This window comes from Bubalus kerabau, chromosome 8, assembly GCF_029407905.1.
Source record: "Bubalus kerabau isolate K-KA32 ecotype Philippines breed swamp buffalo chromosome 8, PCC_UOA_SB_1v2, whole genome shotgun sequence".
NCBI lineage: Eukaryota > Metazoa > Chordata > Mammalia > Artiodactyla > Bovidae > Bubalus > Bubalus kerabau.
Window position 1 is genome coordinate 80,337,255 of NC_073631.1, and position 23,385 is coordinate 80,360,639.

At 51.8% G+C, this 23,385-nt stretch overlaps 2 protein-coding genes across 13 annotated transcripts in view; one reads left to right on the forward strand and one right to left on the reverse strand.

The window, feature by feature from the left end:
- Positions 1-3,425, forward strand: part of CAMK2B (calcium/calmodulin dependent protein kinase II beta) — a 91,449-nt gene extending 88,024 nt beyond the window's left edge. For all 10 annotated transcript variants that reach the window (XM_055590696.1, XM_055590692.1, XM_055590693.1 and 7 more), the window contains 4 exons: positions 490-565; positions 692-786; positions 1,061-1,295; positions 1,566-3,425. In XM_055590696.1, coding sequence (XP_055446671.1) covers positions 490-565; positions 692-786; positions 1,061-1,293 — 404 coding nt within the window. In that variant the 3' untranslated portion in view covers positions 1,294-1,295; positions 1,566-3,425. The remainder of the gene's footprint in view (positions 1-489; positions 566-691; positions 787-1,060; positions 1,296-1,565) is intronic.
- Positions 3,426-5,962: 2,537 nt separating this feature from the next.
- YKT6 (YKT6 v-SNARE homolog) lies at positions 5,963-15,312 on the reverse strand. Of its 3 annotated transcripts, none has more exons than XM_055590705.1 (7): positions 15,032-15,306; positions 12,599-12,674; positions 11,288-11,388; positions 10,159-10,263; positions 9,830-9,895; positions 8,403-8,504; positions 5,963-7,731 (listed from the first exon to the last, which is right to left on the reverse strand). In XM_055590705.1, the coding sequence occupies exons 2-7, from the start codon at positions 12,666-12,668 to the stop codon at positions 7,696-7,698; spliced, it is 480 nt and encodes a 159-aa protein (XP_055446680.1). In that variant the 5' UTR covers positions 12,669-12,674; positions 15,032-15,306; the 3' UTR covers positions 5,963-7,695. The 3 variants fall into 3 exon arrangements, with proteins under 3 accessions (XP_055446680.1, XP_055446678.1, XP_055446679.1); XM_055590703.1 differs by having other exon boundaries at positions 12,599-12,681; positions 15,032-15,304; XM_055590704.1 differs by lacking the exons at positions 5,963-7,731; positions 8,403-8,504 and adding an exon at positions 8,560-8,646 and having other exon boundaries at positions 12,599-12,681; positions 15,032-15,312.
- Between the last annotated feature and the right edge of the window lie 8,073 nt (positions 15,313-23,385).

Below are 23,385 nucleotides of genomic sequence, written 5' to 3' on the forward strand. Positions count from 1 at the left end.
GGTCATCCCCTGCTGAGGGTCCAGTGCACGTGGCTGGGGGGACTGGGGATGCAGGGTGGTCGTGGCAGGCTTTGCTTCCCTGACCTGCATTTTCCAGACGGGTAGTTCACTTTCACTTTTCACTGTCATGCATTGGAGAAGGAAATGGCAACCCACTCCAGTGTTATTGCCTGGAGAATCCCAGGGACGGGGGAGCCTGGTGGGCTGCCGTCTCTGGGGTCGCACAGAGTTGGACACGACTGAAGCGACTTAGCAGCAGCAGCAGCAGCAGTGCTACGGATGCAGTATGTGTCATTCAGGGATATTGTATTTAAGACAAACAAGATGGAAGCTCGTTGGACTTGGAAACCGGGAAGCTGTGGGTGGCCTTGAAGGGAGCAGTCTGAGCTGGGCAGCCTTGGGATGGGGATGGGGGCGGGGTACTTTGCCCGGACCCTCCTGGGCAGGCACAGGTGGTGTGTGGGTCACTGGGCAGCTGTCTCCCTGCAGCGCGGAAGCAGGAGATCATCAAGATCACGGAGCAGCTCATCGAGGCTGTCAATAATGGCGACTTCGAGGCCTACGCGTGAGTCGGGGCGCCTGGCCTGTTCTGGGATGGGGGGGTGGACCTGGAGGGCTTCCCCACATGGAGGGGGCTGGATGGAAGCACCGGGTTCTGAGGGGCCCCTCCTCACCTGGGTCTGCCCCCCAGGAAAATCTGCGACCCAGGCCTGACCTCGTTTGAGCCTGAAGCCCTGGGCAACCTGGTTGAAGGGATGGACTTCCACAGATTCTACTTCGAGAACTGTGAGTGCAGGGCGGGGGGAGGGTAAAAGGGTGGGTGCCCCTGGAGAGCCCACGGACCCCCAGTCAGGGGCCCAGGGGAGCCCTGTCCCCTCTGTGCTCAGGGTCAGGGGCCACTGCTCCACCCTCTGTGGCAGAAATCCCCGAGCCACAGGGATGAGGGGTGAGGACACACAGGGAGAGGGATGGGGAGCCAGATGGTGCTCTTGGAGGAGGCTGGGCTGGTAGAGGGGCTGGGTGGGGGCAGGCATGACCCCAAGCCCCTACCCACCCACAGTGCTCGCCAAGAACAGCAAGCCGATCCACACAACCATCCTGAACCCGCACGTGCACGTCATCGGCGAGGACGCCGCCTGCATCGCCTACATCCGCCTCACGCAGTATATCGACGGGCAAGGCCGGCCCCGCACCAGCCAGTCCGAGGAGACCCGTGTGTGGCATCGCCGAGATGGCAAGTGGCAGAACGTGCACTTCCACTGCTCGGGGGCGCCCGTGGCCCCGCTGCAGTGAAGGTGAGACCCTGGGGGAGGGGAGTGCAGTCCGGGGTGTGGGGGCTGCAGCCTGGGGGAGGCTGTCGGAAAGGGTGGCCAGAAGGGGTGGCCCAGCAGGTTCCTGGGCATAAGGCAAGCCTGGTGTTAGGGGAGTGGGGGTGCTGGGTCAGGGTCTCCAGGCCCCTTTCAGGGCAGCCCTGCAGGTGCCCACCTTGCAGCCACCAAACCCGGGTCAGACGGAGAGCTGCCCCCAGAGCTGACCCACTCGTCCTGGCACCCGCTCTGTTTCAGAGCCACTGCGGCTGGTTTCACCACGGGACAGACTCGGTGTTTGGAGCCCAGCTGCCCTCGGGCACACGGCCTGCCTGTCGCATGTTTGTGTCTGCCTCGTTCCTCCCCTGGTGCCTGTGTCTGCAGAAAACCAAGACCAGATGTGATTTCTTTTTAAAAACAAGATGACAACGACAACCACACACACAAAATTGACGTCGATGAAGCGGAAAAAAAAACTAAACAAGGGAAAAAGCTGTAAAAATCACTGGCATTTGTGGGGCTTCGAACCTTCCGGCCGCACCCCACCCAAGCTCCACGTGTCCATCCACTCCTGGCCTCCTCCAGGGACTGGCCGGGGGAATGAACTTGTCCACCAGGGCCTGCCGCCCGAGGAACAGTGTTTGCTAGGTGGTGCCCACCCCCCAAAAAGCCTGCATCCTCCCTGCCGTGCATGGCTCCTGGTCAGGAGTGTCAGGTGTTGTCGGGGGAGGGCTTGGGGGGGTGGCAAGGGGGCCCAAGCACGGCTGACTTCCCTCCCACTTCCCTTCCCTCCTCTCTTCCCTGAGAAGGTGTGGATGTGGGCTCCCCGTGTTCCCAGCATGGGTGAGCAGTGCAGAGGCTGGGCCAGCCTCTCTGGGAGGATACTGAGCCATCCAAGGAGGCTCAGGGATCCAGCTCTGGCCCAGTCGGGGCCAGGGAGGTGCACTGGGGGAGGGGTTGCAGAGAGGCACACCTTAGTTTCAGATCTCACACCTGGCGGGAGACATGGGCGAAGACAGTGCTGGCAGTAGCCCGCTGAGGAAGGGAACCCCTGGGCTGGCCTCTCTTCTGCTTGGGTACCTCTCCGTCTTTGCCCACCTTCTCCCCCATCCCCATGTGGGTGTGAGGCAGAAAGGAGAGAGGGGTCAGAGGTGGGCGGGTGTTTCTGGCTTCCAGGTTGAGGCAGGGGCCAGGCAAGTGTTTGCTGAAGAGGCTGCACTTTTAGAGTTTGGGCCAGAGCAGCAGGGAGCAGAGGGCTGCACTGAGCTGCGAGCGACAGGGACCCTGGGGTGGGGAGGTGGGTCCCCCTGTGTGCTGGTGGGCACTCTGGTGAGCCTCTGGGATGGGCCGCATGGTCAGGTGGTGGCAGAGAGAGCCAAGTGTTTGGCCTGGCATGGGGGTGGGTATAACCTGGCCTCCTGGGCTGTACTTGGGGGGTGGTCAGGGGTCATGATCCCAGAGGTGCAGGACGCACCCCCCCACCCCAATATCTGCCCCTTCAACTCATGTTGTTTTCAACAAGGATTTTCTTTATCTTCCCCCTACACAAGCCAAGGGAGGGGCCCAGAGTGGGGCACAGGACACAGGATGCTGGTCTCCAAGGGGGACTGTCCATGGACAGACACTCAGAGTGGATGCTCACCTGCCTGTCTGCGGCTGTGCTCAGGACAGCCGTCCCCACCCATGGACACAGGGTAAACATCTGCAGGGCTCCCTGGGCCTTGGGCAGCGGCAGGGTTCGCCGTGGACAGCATGCGGCCCAGCTGCCCTCACCTCCTGGGGCCTCCTCCTCTCCTCTCCCTGCTCACCCGTTCTCTCCAGGGAGCTGCCTGTCTGGGATAATTTGGGGATTTTTTTTTTTTTTTCTGGGGGAGAGTTCTTTTGCATGACCCCTCATGAGCAAGCCACACCCGCTCCTCTAGCTAGATGTCCGCGGTGTGGCGGCGTCGGCCGGCCCGCCCTGCAGAGGGTCGGCTGCCCACGGTGCTGGCCGGCCTTTCCTCTTCTCTCTTTTTGCTGAGTTTCATTGTCTTTTCTTTCTGAGCCTTGTAAGTGTACAAAATTATTATTTTGTTCTGTCTCGGGAAACTGCAAATAAATGGAAAACAGGACAAACTGCTTCAGGTGTATCTGGGTGCTCTCTGCCAGTATCTAGCTGACCCTTCACCTCTAGGCAGGTCCCTCCCCTGCCATGTGGGCCCTGGGCTGGCCAGGCTGCAGAAGCCCTAGGCCAGATGTTCCCAAGCCCATCTTGGGTAGTCGGCATGCCCAGGTGGGGCCCCTCCGTGAGGCTGCAGGTCAAACTCTGCCAGCTGCTCCCACCTCCCTCCTGTTTTCCCGAAGGCCTCTGTTAGCCCCAGACACAGGAACCAAAAATGACGCCTTGAGTCCTAGGACCCCCAGCCTCTGGTCACTCTAGCGATCTCTGAAGATGAGATCAGGAGGGCAGATCTGTATGGGAAGAGCTCCAGGCCCCAGCCCTGCTGCCCTGTCCGTTCTCTCCCTCCACCTATCTGGTCTTTGTGCGTGTTGCTTGGGACACGTGGTGCCTGCAGCCCCCGGGGCTGCTCCTGTGGGCCTGCACGCGGGCTGTGTAGACAGCGCACGGACATGAGACACCGACGCCAGGAGCAGAGTGGTGGCGGCTGGGATACAAAGACGACAGAGCAGGCGATGACAGCCACGGCCTGGAGAGGCTCCATGAGGAGACCCGAACAGCAGAAGCCCAGAGCTGAGACCTGGGCGACAGAGGGATGCCAGGTACAGAGGCTCCCAGGTGGGCCCAGACTGAGGGGCTTGAGGGCCCAGGTGGGCAGAGCCAGGCGCTCCCCACCAGCCTTCCCTCTGCAGCTCACCCCCAACATGGAGGGAGGGACACGGCACCCAGTCACCCATTGCACCCTCACACCACAGGGATACAAAGCCTCTGCACCTTCCTTGGGAACACTCCTGGCCTGCACCGGCTGAGCGAGCGCGGGCCGCATGCCTGCCTAACCACGTGGCCATCCAACCTGTCTGATCGCCTGACCACATAGCCACATGGCCGACTCCATGGCTTTCTGACCACGCGGCCACATAGCTGCATGGCCACAACTGATGCAAAGCTGCCTGCTTCTCTGAACATCTTCTCTCACGGCTGCACACGTTTAGGCCCTGCCAGGCAAGGGCTGTTGGGACCTGCCTGTGCTCCTCAAAGACCTCGTGCCCTCCTCCCTCCTGGGCAGTCCCCGGCAGTCTTGCTGACACCCCAGAGACACCCTCATGTTGAGATGGACAGCCTCCCCTCTACTCCTGGTCCCCAGGTGCTGCTGCCTGTCTGTACCTCACACCTTAAGCTTTCTCAGGACAGAAATACGGGCTTCCAAACAATCTGATACACCAAACACACCAACGGGTCCAAGTGACTTCTGATGAGGCAATGCTGCCTCAGGCCTGCTCAGTCCTGTCCATTAGGGCACAACAGGCCTCCTGGTCCAGCCTTGGCATCTGGCTGCAGCCACCTTTCTGGCCCTGTGGGTGGTAGCTGGTAGGGGCTTTCAGGTGTGCAGGCAGGCATGAGGGCTGCCCAGGGAGCACCAGGGCAGATCAGAGAGCTTGGTGCAGAGAATCTAGGACAGAGCCAGTGAGCAGAGGAGTCATCACCACCACCGCAGCATCTAGGGCTCCGCTCACCTATCAGCTGTAATCCGAGGCGGCTTTCCAGGCCAGGCCTCCCTCTGGGCACCTGCCACAGCCCCACCCCACCCCCACTGGGGATCCTGCAGGAATCCTGAGGTGATCCAGCACTCTGAAACTGTCCTCTGGCAGCCCCCCAAGTAGGGATGGCAGGATAGGCAGAGGGAAGTCAGTGAGGGGCCTTTCATTTGTCATTTTAAAGAACACCTGCTTTGGGCAAAGCTCCCTGGGCGCATGCCCTGGTGGGTCCTCTGAGCAGGAAAAGCCGGAAATGCCCAGGCTACTCCCTATTTCAGGGGTCTCCAGGTCAGTCCCAGGCCAGCAATGAAATAGGTGAGAAGCACTCACAGTCTAACCACCACCTGCCGAGGACATTCCCTAAACTAGGACCAGAGTTGCCAGGATGCAAGGATCCGGGGGGCACAGGACACTCCACACCCCAGCAGACACAGCTGGAGTTTCTGGGTGTGTGGCCCCGGCGCTGTGGCTGTGAGGAAGCCTCCCAGGTGGTTTCTACGGTGCAGTGAAGACCAGGTCACAGGACTCAGAGCAGGACTTCTCTCTACTCTGGGGCTCCCTCCCCCACTTCCTGCTAGAAAGGTCTAAGGGGTGGGGACAGGAGAATGGGGGCATTAAAGTAGAGGCTGCTTCCCCCCAGGATACGGTGAACCCCACACTCGGCAGGGGCACGGCATGAGGGGCAGGGCTCCCGTGGAAAGGGGTCCCTGTGGCTCAAAGCACATTGTGTGCTTAGCTGCTTCAGTCATGTCCAACTCTTTTGTGATTATGGACTGTAAGCCACCAGGCTCCTATGTCCATGGGATTCTCCAGGCAAGAATACTGGAGTGGGTTGCCATTTCCTACTCCAAGGGGATTTTCCTGACTCAGGGATCAAACCCATCTCTTATGTCTCCTGGATTGGCAGGTGGATTCTTTACCACTACTGCCACCTGGGAAGCCCAAAACAAAGCACAAGACTATTTTGGAATTTCAAAAGACAACTTTATCCAGATAGGAACCTTCCAAACAGAACACAGAGAAAAGTTAGGCAGCAGTTATTAAAATACACTTTGCCAAATGATTTAACATTAGAAGACAAGAGGAGCTGGAGGAAGGGTGGATGCAGAGGTCTCGGCCAGCCCTACTCACCCTTGTCACCCTCTTCCCAATCTTGGCCAACCCCCACCCCCCCGACCCCCAGTACCCTCCAAAGTGGGAGGAGTCAGACAACTCTCAATCATCCCTAAGGGGTGGTCATGGCCACATCAGAGACCAGTGAGCAGGCCAGGCCTGCGCCTTTCAGGGGTAAACATGGCAGAACTCACATGGGTAGGCTACTTTTAGGCCAAGTCCTCTGGTGGTACAGTGGCCAGAGAAAACAAGCAGCTGGCAGGTAAACTTCTTAGGGTGGGTCCTCGGAGGCCACGCAGATCCCACTTCTGGCCCATGCCAGGGAATTCAAGGCCACAGGCACTTCCTGTCAGGGCAGTGGACCTCCTCGACAGGGCAAGAACAGAGGGCTCAGGGAAGGACACCGGAGGATGAGACCACACTGATACCGCTCCAACAGGAGCGTCCACAGAGACTGGTTCTCAAGGGTGTGTCCGGAGCCTGCGTCCTCAGGAAGCGCAGCAGGGCACTAGGAGGCGGTTTACAACACGGCAGCAGGGCCAAGGGACCAGCAAGGCTGAGAAGAGCTGGAACCTCCTGGGCTACTGCCTGGCTTGCTCCCTGCACCTGCTTTTAGGGCTGGGCCTCAGAGCCATAGGCCTCATGCTGCTGGGGGCGGGGGCGGGGTGCTCAGCAGTGCTTCTGCTGGGGGCTGGGCTGGAGTGTGGACAGCTCAGACCACAAGTGGATGCTTGGGAGCCCCCAGGCTGGCTGGCATCTTCTCTTGGTGCCTAGAAATTGTGGCCACAGTGAAGGTCACTTGCTAAGACAAAAGTCCCAGGTGATTGTCAGAACAGTCTTTCTTGTCACCAGAGAGGCAAATGACAACTATTCACGAGACTGCAGCACACGTGCTCTGATCCAGATGCTCAAAGCCAAACTGCAAGTCAGGGCAAGCGCCCCCTCCCCCACTTCTAGCGTTCTTTACGAACTTGCTTGCTGGATGGGTACCGCAGAAAGTCAAAGTCAATCTCAGCAGGAATGCAAACTAGGTCTCAGAATTTATGAAGTCCAGTAGCTGTCTCCTCCCAACACGGAAGCACTGGCCTGAGCCCCCCACCCCGCCCCCATGCCCACTGCAGCCCCACAGTGGCTGTCCCTCCCCAGTCCTGGAGTCAGGGCACCCTGCTCCTTGTAGTGTTAATAATTAGTATACAGACAAAACCCAAACATGTGAAGATCCACAAAGAGCTGGCTCTGAACCCCCCATGGGCCTTGCACAAGTTGGGGGACCACATCCTTCCCAGGGGATTAGAAATGAGCCCTGTAACATCTATGGAGTCACTGAGTTTTATGGTTCCATTTGGCCCCCAAATACACATTTAGGGGCCTCAGTATCTTTTCAGAAATAACTAGACATGTGAATTTGAACGTTCCCCACCCCCAGGTCCCCATCCACCCTTCGGTTTCTCCCAGGAGCTCCAAAGCCGAAGTTGAGTCTCTCCCACTTGGGTTGTTACAAGGTGGCTCTGCTTCCTGGGGGGCCGTGGTTCTGATGTGAATGATGGTGGCGTTCCAGCGCAGGGGCCTCTGCTGGCAGCCGTCACATGATTGCACAGCACGAGTTTTGTTTCCGGGCCTTGAGACAGACAAAACAGAGCTGAAGAGGTAGACCTCAGCACATATAGAACTGGGAGCTCTGAGGGGACCAGTTGGCCTTACTAGGGGCTCTGGAACCACCAAGGAGAGAGAAGTGGAGGGAAGCCATCCAGAAGTAGTTCACAGTCCCAAGATTATTCTGTCCACATTCCATTAATGCTATCGATAAGGAAGGAAACTTCCTGTTGTTTAGCCGAGTATAAAGAACAAGAATGTCTCTTCCTTCGCTCCAGCCTTGACTCCCCATAAAGTTATCTGACCCCATGGGGGTATTTCTTACTGAGAATATCTTCAGAGAACAGAGAGGTAGCCACTTGGTTCATGGGGCCTCTGTTACCTTCTCCTTCACCTCCTGTTCAGATACCTCCTAACCCCAAAGGCATCTCCCTCCAAGGGCCATCATCATGACAGCAAACGCGTGTGGGTTGATCAAGCAAATGCAGCACCCCTACTGTCCAAACGGTGCAACACTTCAGTCCAAGTTAACAAATTAGAAATGTCGGAACCTCTCTGGGAAGGTGGCACCCCTCAGACAGCAGGGGTGAGGAGGACCCATCCTCGCCTTGGGGAGGTTGGGGGAGGGGGAGAAGCAGCCCAGAGGCAGGGAGAGCTGACTGACGGGGTGCCCAGGAGCGGCCAGGACACACTCACCGTTTTATAGAAGGCTTTAGACTGTATTCCCAACACTTCGGATTTGGATACCAGGTCATCGAGCTTCTCACCTCGTTCTAATAAAGACTCCATGGTGTTGTGCTGGACAAGAGGAAAGACACAAAAGAATGCCTTGCTCTGTTCACAAGGTGAGCAGACGCCAGTCCCTCACGAAGCTCAGTCACAGCAAAGTGCTTCCTTTGGCTCCTCCCCCACATGTGAGCATCAAGACAGTGACCCAGACCTGTGGAGGACACAGGGCCTAATGACCTTCTTGGAGGACCTAGAAGGTTCTAACTGGACTTAAAGCACTGCCCCAAATCCTCCAAAGCACAGGCTTAGATAGCCACACTCCAGGAGAGGCCCCCTGTGCCCGTGTTTACACACACACATTCCTACTGCACAGCTGTGTCATGCTTCCCCCAGCGGAACTGTGTCTAAATCTCATGACTATCAGCTCTGTGAGAGCACCTCTGCACTTAGGGCAGACAGACCCTTTCCAAACACATGAGGGATGGAGGTCCTCACAAGAGCCCCTAGCCCCTCCACCAGGGCCATCAGGAAGTGGCTGACTTGCTCCCACCCCAGATGGCCACTGCTTAAACTGCAAGGCCCTCAGAGGCAATTGGCATTACCCTAGGTTTGGACATATGAAATGGCACAGAATGAGAAATGAGCAAAAACATTCTTTATCTCTACACACGGCTGAGCAACTCAGATTTCCACCATAAAAAGTTAACTGGATCAAGACATGAATGGGATGGATAAAAGGCAGCGTGACCAGTAATCCAGATTTTACCACTGCAGCCAGAATGGGCTGGGTGACCTGGACCCATCCACTCTGTGGAGAGACAAGGAAAGACAGTGGGTGTGTCCCCTGCCTCTGTGTGCTTGCTCACAGACTGAGGCTCTGAGGCAGCAGAAGGCAGGGACAGGGCCTGGTTAGGAAACCTGGAGAAACGTTACAGAAGACAGAGAGGTGCCTGAAGGCTTTCATCTCTTAATTTTCATTCCAAAGCCAAAGGTAGCTCAGAGTTTAAAAACAAAAGCAGAAAACAGCAATTGCAAACTAGATTTCAGGTAAAATGCAGGGTTCCCGCTCTTCTGAATCAGGCCTGTTTCTGACAACTCGGGACCTGTATTTAGTCAGAGAGCCTCAGTATGCACCGAAACCCACACTCTGAAAAGAAGGAATCTGCTGGGCTGTGGGTCAGGCTAAGGCAGGCACCATGGAGGCAGAACCACAGAGTGGTTGTCTGAGTGAGTCTGGCTTTCAAGCCTCTGATGCACAGGGACAGGTGGGCCACCACCACTTTCAGAAGTGCTTGGACTATGATTAAAACAAGCATCAGCTGCGTGGGCTTGACTGCTGGCAAATCTTTTTGCCTCTCTGTTCCTGAACTTGGTCCCCTAATTTACTTCCTTACCAGGATGATCTTGGTCTCATCCAGTTCAGCCTGCACTTTAGTCATGGGGTCAGCTTCTCGGGGGTTCTAGGGAAGAAGCAAAAATAAAAATGTCAGGACTGGAGTAGCTGTCTGGAAACAGGGCTCAAAACCAAGCAAGCTGGATATACTTTCGGAAGTTAAAAACCACAGGCTGCTTAAACACATGCTGGAAAAGCAAAAGGCTGCCTAGGCGCTCAGGTCTTAACGCAGGTTCCTGCGATCTTCAGGAGGACATCAACTTCCACATCACCCAGAGTCACAACCATCATGGCCATTGGCTTTTCTGTTTCACAGCCTTTGCACCTTACCTGGTATCTACTGAGTTGACTGTCCAGGCCTGCGTACTTGATGGTATCAGGGGATCCAGTTGGCCAGTCTATCCTGTCGACCTGCTTGGAGAATTCGTCTAGCACCTGCAAGACAGAGGAGCTCAACAATCCCATCTCAGCGCTCATCCGAAAGAGGCTCTCAGGACCCCAGGACCCACAGAAGAAGGCAGAGGAGGATGGCTAATTGCAAGGGAGAAAATCTAGGTCCAAGTTTCTTCTTCCTCAGTATTCTTGGAATTAAAATCCAAGTATGCCCAGCCTGATATGAACCTCATCTGGGAATGATAAATTATTAGAAATTCAAATTACAGATTTCCACTTTTCTCAGGTTGTGAATTTCCAGGAAAAAGGATATTGGAGCTTTAATTTTTCAAAACAATTCTTCAAAAAGGTAATTAGATCCTTTGAATTTAAGTAGCCTTTTGAACTTAAGCAGCCACCAGACTTCATGTGCTTTTACGCATGAGTGTTTTAGGGGATGTGGGGTCAGGGTCTTTGAGGAGTTTATCATCCGCACCACAAAGAAACACAATGAAGAATGAGGAGGCACCAGCCCCACATTGGGGAAAGGAGCAGCTGTAACTGCAGGATGGGCCAGCAGGGGGACTCCTTGAGCAGAAGCGCGGCAGGTGGGGAGGAGCCTGGTGTGTGCAGGGATGGCCTGAAAGAGGGGAGGAGGGGAAGAAGGGAGATGGGTCATGGGGCAGAACATGCAGCCTAGTGTGGCTCAGAAGGAACTGAAAGTCACGACTTTCAGGGCGGAAGCAGGAGCACAGCTGGCAAGAGGAGTGAGTGGGGGCGAAAGCACAGCCAGAGCTGACCTGAAGGCCCCACCAGGAAGGGGAGATGCTGGCACTCTGTGGCTTACAAGGAGAGCCAAGGTGGCCCCAGGGACACTAGTAGGATGAGAAGCAGAAATCAGTGGGGGACCAGGGTAGGGCAGGATGAGACAGACAGGAATGAGAAGGCTCCCAGACTGTCTCTTGGTTTAGAGTGAAGAGGCTGAAAGCAGGCTGATTTTGGACACACTATTTCATCCCTTACGTCACTCCTGGCCCCAGTCCATGCCTGACTGCCCAAGTACAGTCCAGCCAAGCTACACACTCACCTTCTCTAGCAAGGTAAAAGCCACCCGGGATGGGTATTCACTGTCAGCAATGACCACTCCCGCAAGACTGTCATTTCTCACGTAGACATGGCACAGATATTCTAAGGAGACAAGAGGATGGCATGAGGGCTTTAGACTTTCTCACCCTCCAAAGCCGCTGGACTGATAGAGTGCTGGGCTTCTGTCCTCTGGGTCAGCAAAGCGGCTCTGAGCCAGGCTTATGGTGAAGCCCTGCACATAGGGCAGCATGTGTGGGGGCTCTGCTGGCAGTGTGGACCAACACGTGCTTCAGGGTGAGTGAAAGTCCCAAGGCCCAGTGCGCAAAGCCAGGGTCGAAGGACCACTAGTGGCGCAGAACTATCCCAGGAAACGGCCCCAGGGGCTTGTCTAGGTCCTACCCTGAGCTCGAGGTCAGGCTCCCCTGTGTCTTGGAAGCTGCAACCCTCAGAGGTGCTCTGCTCTGCTCCCAAGCTGATGGAACTCTGGACAAGCTAAGTGGCTTCCATTTTCATATATACACAAAAAACTCGGTAAAAGATTTCCTGGCTTGAGGAAATCACCTGTCAGGGCCCCAGGCTTCCTCACTACAGTAACCTAGCCTGCTCCACTCTGTGGTGAGCCTTGGTGGGGATGGGGCAGGAGAGGGAGGAAGAGATAAAGCCAATCCAGAAAAGAATGAGCCACTGCTGGCTGGGGTCTCAAGTACGACTGTGCTGACATCATCGGATTATCAAGGGTACAGCCTGTACAGGGTTCCTGCAAAACAGTCACAATCCTTGAAATGATTTTTTGTCATTTGGAAAGGATTCAGAGATATCATAGCTAACCAAATGCCCCTAAAATAAATGCATAAAAATTCTTACAGGAAACCTGAATCATAAGGAAGAAAAAACTAAGGTCATGAGGAAAAATAAGGGGTCTCCAGGTTCATGGGGAAAAGAACTAAGCAGCACAGAATACAGTATTTCCTCAACAGAGCTGGGTGGAGGTCCTTTTCTGAGACGTTTACAACTGCAAAGGCAGAAGAGGACAAAGCAGGAAGGCTGCTTACTGCTCCAAGAGAGGCAGACCCTAGCTGTAAGCGAGTCTAAGCTTTTGGGGGTGATTTAACCAAGCAACCAACATACCATCAGTGGGCATAGAATTTTGCATACCAGGAAATGGAGGAGGAGGGAAGAGAGAAGCCAGCAGAGGACTGTGGGCCTGGGAGCCCTCTCCGTCACAAGGCAGCCCTCCTGTGGACAGAGCTCTGGGCCCCCTGAGTGGGGTGGCTGGGCCAGCACGCGCTTACCAGGTGGTGGGCCCTCTCACCTTGTTCCTTCACAGAAGCTCGGCTGCCTTTCGCTGAGCGCTCCACAATCAGCTGACTTGTGAAGGTCATGAACTCCTGGACGCTAAGAAACACAACACATATTACCTGTTCCTGTCACCTTGTCCCCAATACAATGCAAAGTGACCCCTGAGCTTATACACTAAGGAGACATTGCTTCCTGGTTTCATTCCTTCCCTCCCAACCTTAGGAAGAACTAATAAACACTCTGTCGATGACCATGAATACAGATAATTACACATTATCACAACCATTCAAACCACATTTGCTTGCTACCGAGCAGACCCAAACAACCCACTTCCAGACTTCTGGGGAATCTTCTACAGGTTATAGTTAATTTAACATTTTGGTCAGAGTATGATTTGGGACACAGTAGTGAAGCAGAGGCCAGCTCCTGTTCTCAAGGCTCTACTAACTCCCATGAAGCGGGAAGAAAGAAAATCTGTGATGGAGACACCTAAGTGGTCAAAACTGTTCAGCGGATGCACAGTCAGTTATGGCAGCTGCCACACGCTGGACCCTGCAATGCAACAGGCATCCTCAGTGAATGCTGGCTCTAGCCTCAGGTCGGCTGGGGCTAATCCATTGTACGGGCCAGGGACATTCTGGACGGAATTGAGGGCAAGGGCTCAGCCAAGACAAGGAAACGGAAACTGGTTTGTACCACGGCTGAGGGAGAGGAGGAGGTTCATGGGCCCAAGAAAAAGATGTGGCCAGCATAGAAGAGTCACAGTCCAGCTGGAGGAACCAGCGTTAACAAGAAGCCTCTGACTGGAAATGTCATATAAAGGGCTGTCAGCGCAGGGTCCTGACTTGTGGAATCCACAGTTGGTTCCAGCAGATTCATATACTCCTGAGATCACACCAAGAGCCATGCAGCAGAGTGAGGACTCACGTCTGGAGTGGACTTCCCTGGCTGGGATCCCAGCTCCACCACTTATGAGATGTGTGACCTCTGGTAAGGGACTTACTGCGTCTATATATTGAGACGTGCTGTGATGACTAAATGAGCATTTAGCACGATGTCTGGCGCATAATATTACTTGTTATTATTATCCTGAGAGAGTGAATAGGACCAGAAAAATCCCTTAGAGGTAAGTCTTAAAATAAGGAAGTCCTTGCAATAAAACTAAAGAGACAGAGCTTAGAGTAGAACTATAATTAGACAAAGGAAGAACTGCATTCATTGTGACATTCTGCATACAAGTGCTAGAAAAGCTGGAAAACGTTTTGAAGGTCTGATGTTCGCATTCTGGTAATCATGAGGTGGGCAGAACAGAAGACAGGAGGACTTATGAGAAAAACAATGGGCTCAACTGGACTATGTGTTGTTTTAAGAGACACTTGTAGAGATTTCCCTACAGTACTGCAGTTGTATTAATTATCTGAAACTGGTCTGGATACTGAAAACCAGTAAGATGAAAGTCCTAAAGTGAAATCTCTGAGGATCGTCAGTAAATGTGGGTAGGGGAAAGAGAGAAAGGAAAAGAATCAAGAGTTAACCAAGTTAGCACCCAAAGTTCCATCACAGAAAAGCAGCAACACAGAACAGAGACTAGAGGTCATGACAGAGAATGCTAAGTACCAAGAAGGACCCAAAAAGCAGCAGAAAGTTTCAACAAAATAACAGGAGGAATTGTTTGAGATCCCACCAGCAAGCCACTCTCATCAAGAACAAAACAGCCCAATGAAGTAATGCAAACAGAATCCAGATGCCACCAGACCTGGAGACTGGGTGACCACAGACTTTGTAGGGTCTTTCTCCCTTTGTGCCTGAGTCACCGCCACCCCTCCCACGAACAGGCGGTTAAGTGTCTGTGCTACTTCTAACACGGACTTGATTGCATTAAAGTGCCTTGCAAATGTTCAAAGGCTTGTAAGCCCTAAAACCTCCATGCTTCCTTCCAAATCTTCACTGTAGAACCCTTTTGTACCACCAGAGCCCAACCGTAAAGAGCATACAATTTGGGTTGGAGTCCTGGCTGGTTTGGTATCCATCTCCTGGGGCCTCAGTGACTTCCTCCGTAATATGACAGTGTACCAGGAACTCTCACACCGAACTGTTGGAAAGCCCAGCCAAATAATACAAACGTGGCGCTTTAGGTGTGGCACGTGAGCTTCCTGGATCAGAACCACTAAGGGGGAGTTGCTGGTTTAAGATACAGATTGCTGGAACTCAACTGGGCGTGAACCTAGGGGAATCTGCACTTTTTCAAAGCCCCCCGGTCATTTTTAAAACATGGAAAATTTGAAAAACCCTGATTACGGACTACATTCCAGAATGGGCTACAGGCCGAGGAAAAGGCCACCGGCTCCAATGCGGGAGGCCAAGCCCCGGGCCTCGATTCCCCGGCGGTCTCCAACCCGGACCCCGGGCCTCCCCGTCCGGGCGCCGCCCTCGAGGGCCCGCTCACCTGGATCTCTGAAAAAAGCTGAAGGAGGACACATCGTATGCGGCCTTGAGCAGCACCGTCTTGGATTCGCCTTTATACAGGACGCTTAGGCTGTACAGCTTCATGGCGCCGGGCCCTTGGGCCGGCCACCCGCCTGGCCGCGGCACCGGTTCGCAGGGAGCAGCGTAGCGCCGCCCCTCGAGGCCGCCGCCGGCTGCTGACGGGTCGGCCACCGGCTTCCTTCTCCTGGCTCGGGGCCCACTTCCGGTTCCGGTCAGGGGCTGCCGCCCGAGGCCTAACGGAGTCTTTTCGTGCCCCGGATGCAGAAAGAAGCAGCCGGAAACACGAACGAGGGGGGTGGTGCAGGGTTCTGCGCGTGCGCGTGAGGGGCTGTGGGGATTTCGTAGGCCACCTCGCTGTCTCAGTGGGAGTCCTTACCCTTCTCCCGCTGTCCTTATCCCTCCGAGGCCTTCTCCCTCCTTCCCTAGCCTTCCTGAGTCCTCCCAGCGCCCCCTGCTTCTTCCCGATCCTTCTGAGTACTGTAGGAACACCTGTGTCACGGGGGATGTCCTTCCTCTGAGCAGTTAGACACAGAGCCCCACCCACACGCCAGTACTTTGTAAACCCTACACCAGGGACTTTGATTTATGCGCGAACTGCCTTCTAGAAAAGTGTTTTGTAAATCAGATCTGCTTTTTGAGTGAAAGGCAGGGCACCTGCCGGGAGGTGAAGGCTTGCATCTCATTTTCAGTTAATTGAACCCTCTCTTGCCCTTCCCACACCTGCATCCTGCCTGCATAAGAGTAAATTTCTGGACACAGGACCCTCTGAGCACGAGCCTGCAGGCCTCAGTTCTCCAGGGCCTAACAACTACCTGTGAAATCAGCTGCCCAACCACTGATCTGGGAGCCAACTGCTAACCTCAGAGTAGCAGAGCCATTTCACTTCAAAAGGAGCAGAAATTCGGCTCCAAACTGAGGGAGCACTTGGCATACCATGACTTGGAAAACCTCATTTTGTTTGAAATGTTGGAATAATGCTTTTTCAGTGGATAGGGGTGAATGAGGCTCAGTTCTCTGAGGTTCAGTTCAGTTCAGTCGCTCAGTTGTGTCCAACTCTGCGACCCCATGAACTGCAGCACGCCAGGCCTCCCTGTCCATCACCAACTCCTGAAGTCCACCCAAACCCATGTCTGTTGAGTCGGTGATGCCATCCAGCCATCTCATCCTCTGTCGTCCCCTTCTCCTCCTGCCCTCAATCTTTCCCAGCATCAGGGTCTTTTCCAATGGGTCAGCTCTTTGCATAAGGTGGCCAAAGTATTGGAATTTCAGCCTCAACATCAGTCCTTCCAATGAACACCCAGGACTGATCTCCTTTAGGATGGACTGGTTGGATTTCCTTGCAGTCCAAGGGACTCTCAAGAGTCTTCTCCAATACCACAGTTCAAAAGCATCAATTCTTTGGCGCTCAGCTTTCTTTATAGTCCAACTCTCACATCCATACATGACCACTGAAAAAACCATAGCCTTGACTAGACGGACCTTTGTTAGCCAAGTAATGTCTCTGCTTTTTAATATGTTGTCTAGGTTGGTCATAACTTTCCTTCCAAAGAGTAAGCATCTTTTAATTTCATGGCTGCAATCACCATCTGCAGTGATTTTGGAGCCCCCAAAAATAAAGTCAGCCACTGTTTCCACCGTTTCCCCATCTATCTGCCATGAAGTGACGGGACCGGATGCCATGATCTTAGTTTTCTGAATGTTGATCTTTAAGCCAACTTTTTCACTCTCCTCTTTCACTTTCATCAAGAGGCTCTTTAGTTCCTCTTCACTTTCTGCCATAAGGGTGGTGTCATCTGCATATCTGAGGTTATTGATACTTCTGGCAATCTTGATTCCAGCTTGTGCTTCATCCAGTCCAGCATTTCTCATGATGTACTCTGCATATAAGTTAAATAAGTAGAGTGACAATATACAGCCTTGATGTACTCCTTTTCCTATTTGGAACCAGTCTGTTCCATGTCCAGTTCTAACTGTTGCTTCCTGACCTGCATACAGATTTCTCAGGAGGCAGATCAGGTGTTCTGGTATTCCCATCTCTATAAGAATTTTCCACAGTTTATTGTGATCCACACAGTCAAAGTCTTTGGCATAGTCAATAAAGCAAAAATAGATTGTTTTTCTGGAATTTTCTCACTTTTTCGATGATCCAGCGGATCTCTGAGGGTAGTACATCTTTTATCTTCTTGTTTGTTAAATGGTATGTTATCAGAAAGCATCTTGCAGGACAGACACAGCTAAAAGGACCTTGATCTTTGGAAATTGGCAGGAAGGTTACACAACCATCATGCTAGAAGCAGCCAGATCTGAAATGATGGGAAAGAGGTGGTATGTTTGAAAAACCAACAGCATCCCTCAAAACATGACTCTAAATCAGAGTGTCTCAGTCTTGTCACTGTTGATATTTTGGATTTAAGGATAATTCTTTGTTGTTCGGGCAGTCCATGCATCGTAGGCAGCATTTCAGGCCTTTCCCCCCACTAGATGCAAGTGGTACCCCAATGGCCATTTGGCAACCAAAAACGTCTTGGGACATTGCCAAATGCACTATTCTGCTGACTAAAGGAAGTTCCCACCACCTGCCTTTTCACTCAGCACCCTCCTTATCGACCCTGGGTATTTTCAAGTGCAGGGGTGTGCAGAAGGGCTTTTTCCCATCCCCTACATTTTGGTACAAAACCTCAGAAACAGAGAGGCCAATGCCAGGCCAGTGTCTCAAAAAGACAGGACGCTGAACCGTGTGTAACCCATCCTGACTGCACTGACACAGTTGCCCTGTAGGGGGCATGTGAGAGCCATTTCCTAAGAAAATTCTGAGTCCGTTTTTTTTTTTTTGGCCACTGACCGTCAAACAAAAGGAGGAATCAAGCGGATAGTGTTTGGTTGGAATAGATTTAAATGTATTCACTTGAAACATAGTATTAGTCGTCCTGAACTTTCCCTTACACCAAGCACTTTTCATATGTGACCTCATTTAATCTTCACACAAACAGGAAGATACTATTACCACCTTACAGATATACAAACTGAGATTCAGGTTAAGGAAATTGCTGGTAAGAGAAATGTGTCAACACCAAAACGAGGAACAAATTCTCTCATACAGCTCTAACAGCTCTCTCCCCCGTCTCTGGCCTTGCTCAGCCGCCATCACCCCAGATAGCCTCTCTTGGTCTATGTGGTTACCAATTCCCCACGTTCATCTGTCTTAATGAAAAGTAAGATCCACCTTCCACTTCATCACCCCAGAAGTTATTCAACTTGGATTCAATCCTAGCCACAAACCACAAAACCACAGAAGTGAACAAACCATTAACCCCTCTGAGTGTGTGTGTCTCTTTCTCTCATTTGTAAAACTGGAAAAATGTCCTTCCCATAGGCACATTGCTAGGAATGATAAGATTTATATTCCAAGCTCTGGTCATATAGATGTTTAACAATGATGATTATGTGTATTGTTATCATTCATGACAAAAAAGGAGAAGAGATCATGGTAGGTTATAGGGATCCTGCAGGCTATAGGAAGTGGAGATTTGACAGTAAGCTGAAATCTAAGGAAGGGCTATAGATTGCAAAATGGTATTTTATCTGTTTAAATTTAGTGATTTTGATCATGGTATCATGGTGTTATAGTTATGTAAGTGAATTCTTTTTTTTTTTTTTTCTTTTTAAGGAAATGTAAGTTGTTGTTTAGTCACTGATTTGTGTCTGACTCTTTTGCAACCTCATGGACTGGAGCCCACCAGGCTCCTCTGTCCATGGGATTTTCCAGGCAAGAATACTGGAGTGGGTTGCCATTTCCTTCTCCAGGGCATCTTCCTGGCCCAGGGATTAAACCTGAGTCTCCTGCTTTGGAGGTGGATTCTTTACCGCTCAGCCACCTGGGAAACCCATAATATATTTAAAGGTAAATATGATAAATTCAAAGAGACAGGATGAAAAAGAGAAGAGTCAGGATGAAGAGTATCCAGGGGTTTGCTGTACTGTTCTTGCAGCTGTCCTGTAAGTCTGAAATTATGGGGCTAGGAAAGATTGTAGGGCAGGGGTGCTGACGTCATACATGCAGCATGCACACAGGCAGGGGTGGCACGGGCCCCCTGCAGTGCTGGGCCCTGCAGACAGAACTGGAACAAGGCTGTCCATGACAAATGGCTGAGAGTCTCTAAATTAGCCCCTGCTGGGCAAGGCAGACTGCTACCCACTTTTGAGGCTTTGCTCAGCTCACAGAAGGTACTCAATTTAGCTGGACAGCAGAAGCCTCTAGGATGCCAGATGATAGCTGGCAGAGGGACGTTCCTGGTGGTGCAGTGGTTAAGAATCCACCTTGCAAAGCAGGGGAAATGGGTTTGACCTCTGGGTGGGGAACTAAGATCCCACAGGCCACAGAGCAACTAAGCCCATGTACTTCAACTACTGAGCGTTTGTGCCACAACTGGAGAGTCTGCATGACTCAACAAAGATCCCGCATACCACAAATAAGACCCGACACAGCCAAACAAATAAACAAGTAAATATTTAAAAAAAAAAAATAAAAGGCAGGCTAGGGGCATACCCCAGGAGGCCCAGCCCGGGGGGAAACCCAGCCATTCAGTGGCCTCAGTCCCCATACCCCCGTGTCTGGCCAGTCAAGGCTAGGGCAATAGGGCTGTGTTCACTGTAAGCCTAACACCAGCCTCCACAGATTACCCAGGAAAGGGGCCTTGAAAGGGGCCATCAATGTAGTCAGGCTTCTAAAAGAGTTCAGAGCATGTCATCTTAAATATGCTACTTTGACATATTACTTTGAACCAACACTCATCTTCTTTAGTCACTTCTCTGCAATTTACTCTCCCTACCCAACACCATTGTCCTTTCAATTCTTCACAAATGTATTGCCTTTTTAAAAAAAAGATAAAAGTATAAACGCTTTTTTTTCTCATCACTTCTTTGGGTCTTTATTCTCCTGTGAAGGCTCCTATATGCAACTAAAATTTTAAATAAAACCTGTATGCATTTCTGTTGTTACTGTCAGTGTAATTGTTTGGCCCAGCTGGAGAACCAAAGAGGGCAGAGGAGAATTTTTTCTTAGTAGCTTACCAAGTCTAAGGAGCATGGACCTGATGCTATCCACCAGGGTCGACTAGCAGACTCAGTCTCCAGGGATGCTGCTCACTCCCGTGACCGCTTACCTACCTGTCCTGTGCTTCCACCAGGTTCTCCAGGCCACAGGGAAGACAGACCCAGACATAGAGCTGCCACCAGCCCAAAGGGAACAGAAGATGTCAGAGCAGGAGGGGACGGGGTACACTATGAGAAGGTTTACCTGGAGGCAGTAGGCAGGAAGTGATCACAGCCAAGGAAGACAGGACCCAGCTGGGAGTTCCCTGAATAGAGGGACAGGCCCCCTCAGAATTGCCTTGCCAGGATCTGTATTTGCAACTCCAGGCACTGCTCCCCTGCTCTGCATTTAGGGATGGATACAGAGCCCACGCTGGATACACAGTCATTTAGACTAGTGACTTGACCTGAGGCACCTTTACCACTATGGCGCTGACCTGCACAAAAAAGTGGGAGAAATTCTGCAGAATAGGAAGGAAGGCAGGGAGGCAGACGGAGGTGGAGCAAGAGGGACAGAGCCGGCCACCACAAAAGAGGAGTCTGGGCCTTGCACCAGCCTGGTCCCCAGGACCTCTGAGAGCAGAAAGCAGAATGGGAGACATCACAAAGGAAAAGGCACTATGAAGAATCTAAAACCACAAGCTACTGAGAGGACTGCGAGCCCCGTGCAGGGGGCTTATGTCCCCTCCCCTTCCCCAATCTTTCCACCCTCTGAAGCTCTGCGTCCCTGCTAGCACGTGGGTGCCAGAAAGTCTGAGCCAATCAATGCAAGGCCTTCCCTACTGCCTCAGAGATTGGTCTACAGTTGGGCACCTAACCCAGGCCTCAGGCAATCAATGCAGACCACAGGGTAGGCTATCTAACCAGGGCACAGTCCAAGACTTTGTGTTTAAGGCTTGGGAGAAGCAATGGGATTTGCTCAGATGAAAAAGGTCAGTGAACCTCAAACTGTAGGTACAAATTTCTGGTTAAACATAGAAGATGAAATAAGTATGTTTATATGAACTCCACTAGAATGACATAAAGAGAGCAGGAGAAGGACAAAAAATGGGAGATACTAACCAAGGTGGATGGAGAAGGCAATGGCACCCCACTCCAGTACTCTTGCCTGGAGAACCCCATGGATGGAGGAGCCTGGTAGGCTGCAGTCCATGGGGTCGCTAAGAGTCTGACATGACTGAGCGACTTCACTTTCACTTTTCACTTTCATGCATTGGAGAAGGAAATGGCAACCCACTCCAGTATTCTTGCCTGGAGAATCCCAGGGACAGAGGAGCCTGGTGGGCTGCCGTCTATGGGGTCGCACAGAGTTGGACACGACTGAAGTGACGCAGCAGCAGCAGCAGCAACCAAGGTGGAAAGGTTTAAATTGGTGAGAGGCACAGGTGGTGGGGGTTTAGCAGAGTGAAGGGCTGAAACACCCGGACCTGGGTGGGGGAGAGGGGAAGCAAAGGGAGCCGCTCCCTCCCCTCCTGCTCCACAGATACTTGAGGATGCAGGACTTTACTTTGAAGACTTGAATGCTCAGAGATTTGCCCTTTTGAGACCTCCAAATTACAACCTGTTGTTTCAAGTAGTCCCTGTTGAGTAAATGTCTCCTGTGGGGCCACCCCCAAGACTCTGACCAGTGTGCAGCATGTGGCTGCCCTTGGATTAGGTAACATATCAACTGTGGCCAGGGCGGGCAGGGCTCTGCAAGAGGATTGCCTTCTCTCTTGTCCTTGGGGGATGGTGAGCATCACAGTTCTTTCCAGCCCAATTCTTGAACTTCCCCAGTCTCAGTGAACTTATCTGTAAGTGATGGGGGAAAAAAGTGGTGAAAATAATACCACTGCCTCAAGATTATCTGATCAAATGACATAATGAATACAAAAGTACTTTGTCAATCATAAACATTTTAATCAATAGTAGTTATAATGACAATTTCTCCTTCTCCTATTAAATATATTTCCTTTCTTTAGGAATAAATCTAATAAATTTATTTATCTGTAAGAGAAAAATAATAAAGCTGAAGGGCATAAAAGAAGACCTAAGCAAATGTGGCATGTACCAAATTCTGAATGAGAAGACTTGACATTATAAAGATGTCAGTTCTCTAAAATCTCCTAATCCACAAATTCAATGCCTCTCCAGTGCAATTATCAGCAGCATTATTTTAGTGAAATGGGATGAGAAGATTTTAAGGTTTATATGAAAGATAAGAGGCTTATGGTAAAAAAAAAAAATTTGTAGGGAAAAAAAGGGAGATGTTTGTTCCAAAAGATATAAGAAAAAGCTAAAAAGTTATGCTGACTGAAAGAGTGTGGTATCCACAGGAATGGACAGAGAGATGTCTAGTTCATAGGCAACTCTGGGGCTAAGGCAGGACAGGCAGAGTTCTAAGAGTCATTTTTACATTCATACAATTTGTTACTGACATGGGCAGCAACTTAAAAGAGAAAAAGAAGGAAAGAAAAAGAAGAGCACCCAAAGGTGCTGCTTTCCATCCTTGTCCCATGTACTGGAAAGGATGATACTCAACCAAAGAGGCAGGATGCCTGCTCCTCAGGTCACCCCAAGGCATTACCTCTGGATGGGAGCCCAGTCAAGATGACAGCTACATGCTGAGGGGCTGGGGCAGAAAGCCTCACATCTCAGAATCAGAGAGGAGGGGAAACCCTACTGGATGCTTCCTGGGCAGGTGGAGAGGAGAGCCTCGTGATGTGGCCTTGGCACAGCTCCTCCCACGTCCAGCTTCACTTCCTGGAACACCACAAAGTGCTTAGGCTAGCTGTGCTTCAGACTTAGCCTATGCGTACACCTGCAAGGTGACCAGAGCTGAACCGTCCCCTCACAACAGAGAAATACAACAATGGAGCACAAACTGTGGTGCAGTCAACAGCACAAGTCAGTGGGAAAAGTCTAGCCAATGAGTATTAGACTCAGTTCAATTCAGTTCAGTTCAGTCGCTCAGTCATGTCAGACTCTTTGCAACCCCATGGACTGCAGCACGCCAGGCTTCCCTGTCCATCACCAACTCCTGGAGCCTGCTCAAACTCATTAGACTCCTACCCTCAAATTATGCACTAATTAGAGGGACAAAAAGTGCTGAACATAAACAAATCGGGAAAATATTAGAAGGAAATGTGGAACAACATTTTTCTAATTTGAGTGGAAAATGCTTTTCTTAATAAGACAAGAGCTTCACAAAATAAAGCAAAGAATAAGATTCATAAAAAAAGA

What these genes read in the sequence shown, in the direction of transcription:
- YKT6 (XM_055590703.1), bottom strand. Translation starts at nt 15,135, where the DNA reads ATGAAGCTGTACAGCCTAAGCGTCCTGTATAAAGGCGAATCCAAGACG. An exon ending in AGCTTTTTTCAGAGATCCAG is followed by an intron (nt 12,682 to 15,031) that starts GTGAGCGGGCCC and finishes TGTGTTTCTTAG; the next exon opens with CGTCCAGGAGTTCATGACCT. An exon ending in CTTTTACCTTGCTAGAGAAG is followed by an intron (nt 10,264 to 11,287) that starts GTGAGTGTGTAG and finishes TCTGTCTTGCAG; the next exon opens with GTGCTAGACGAATTCTCCAA.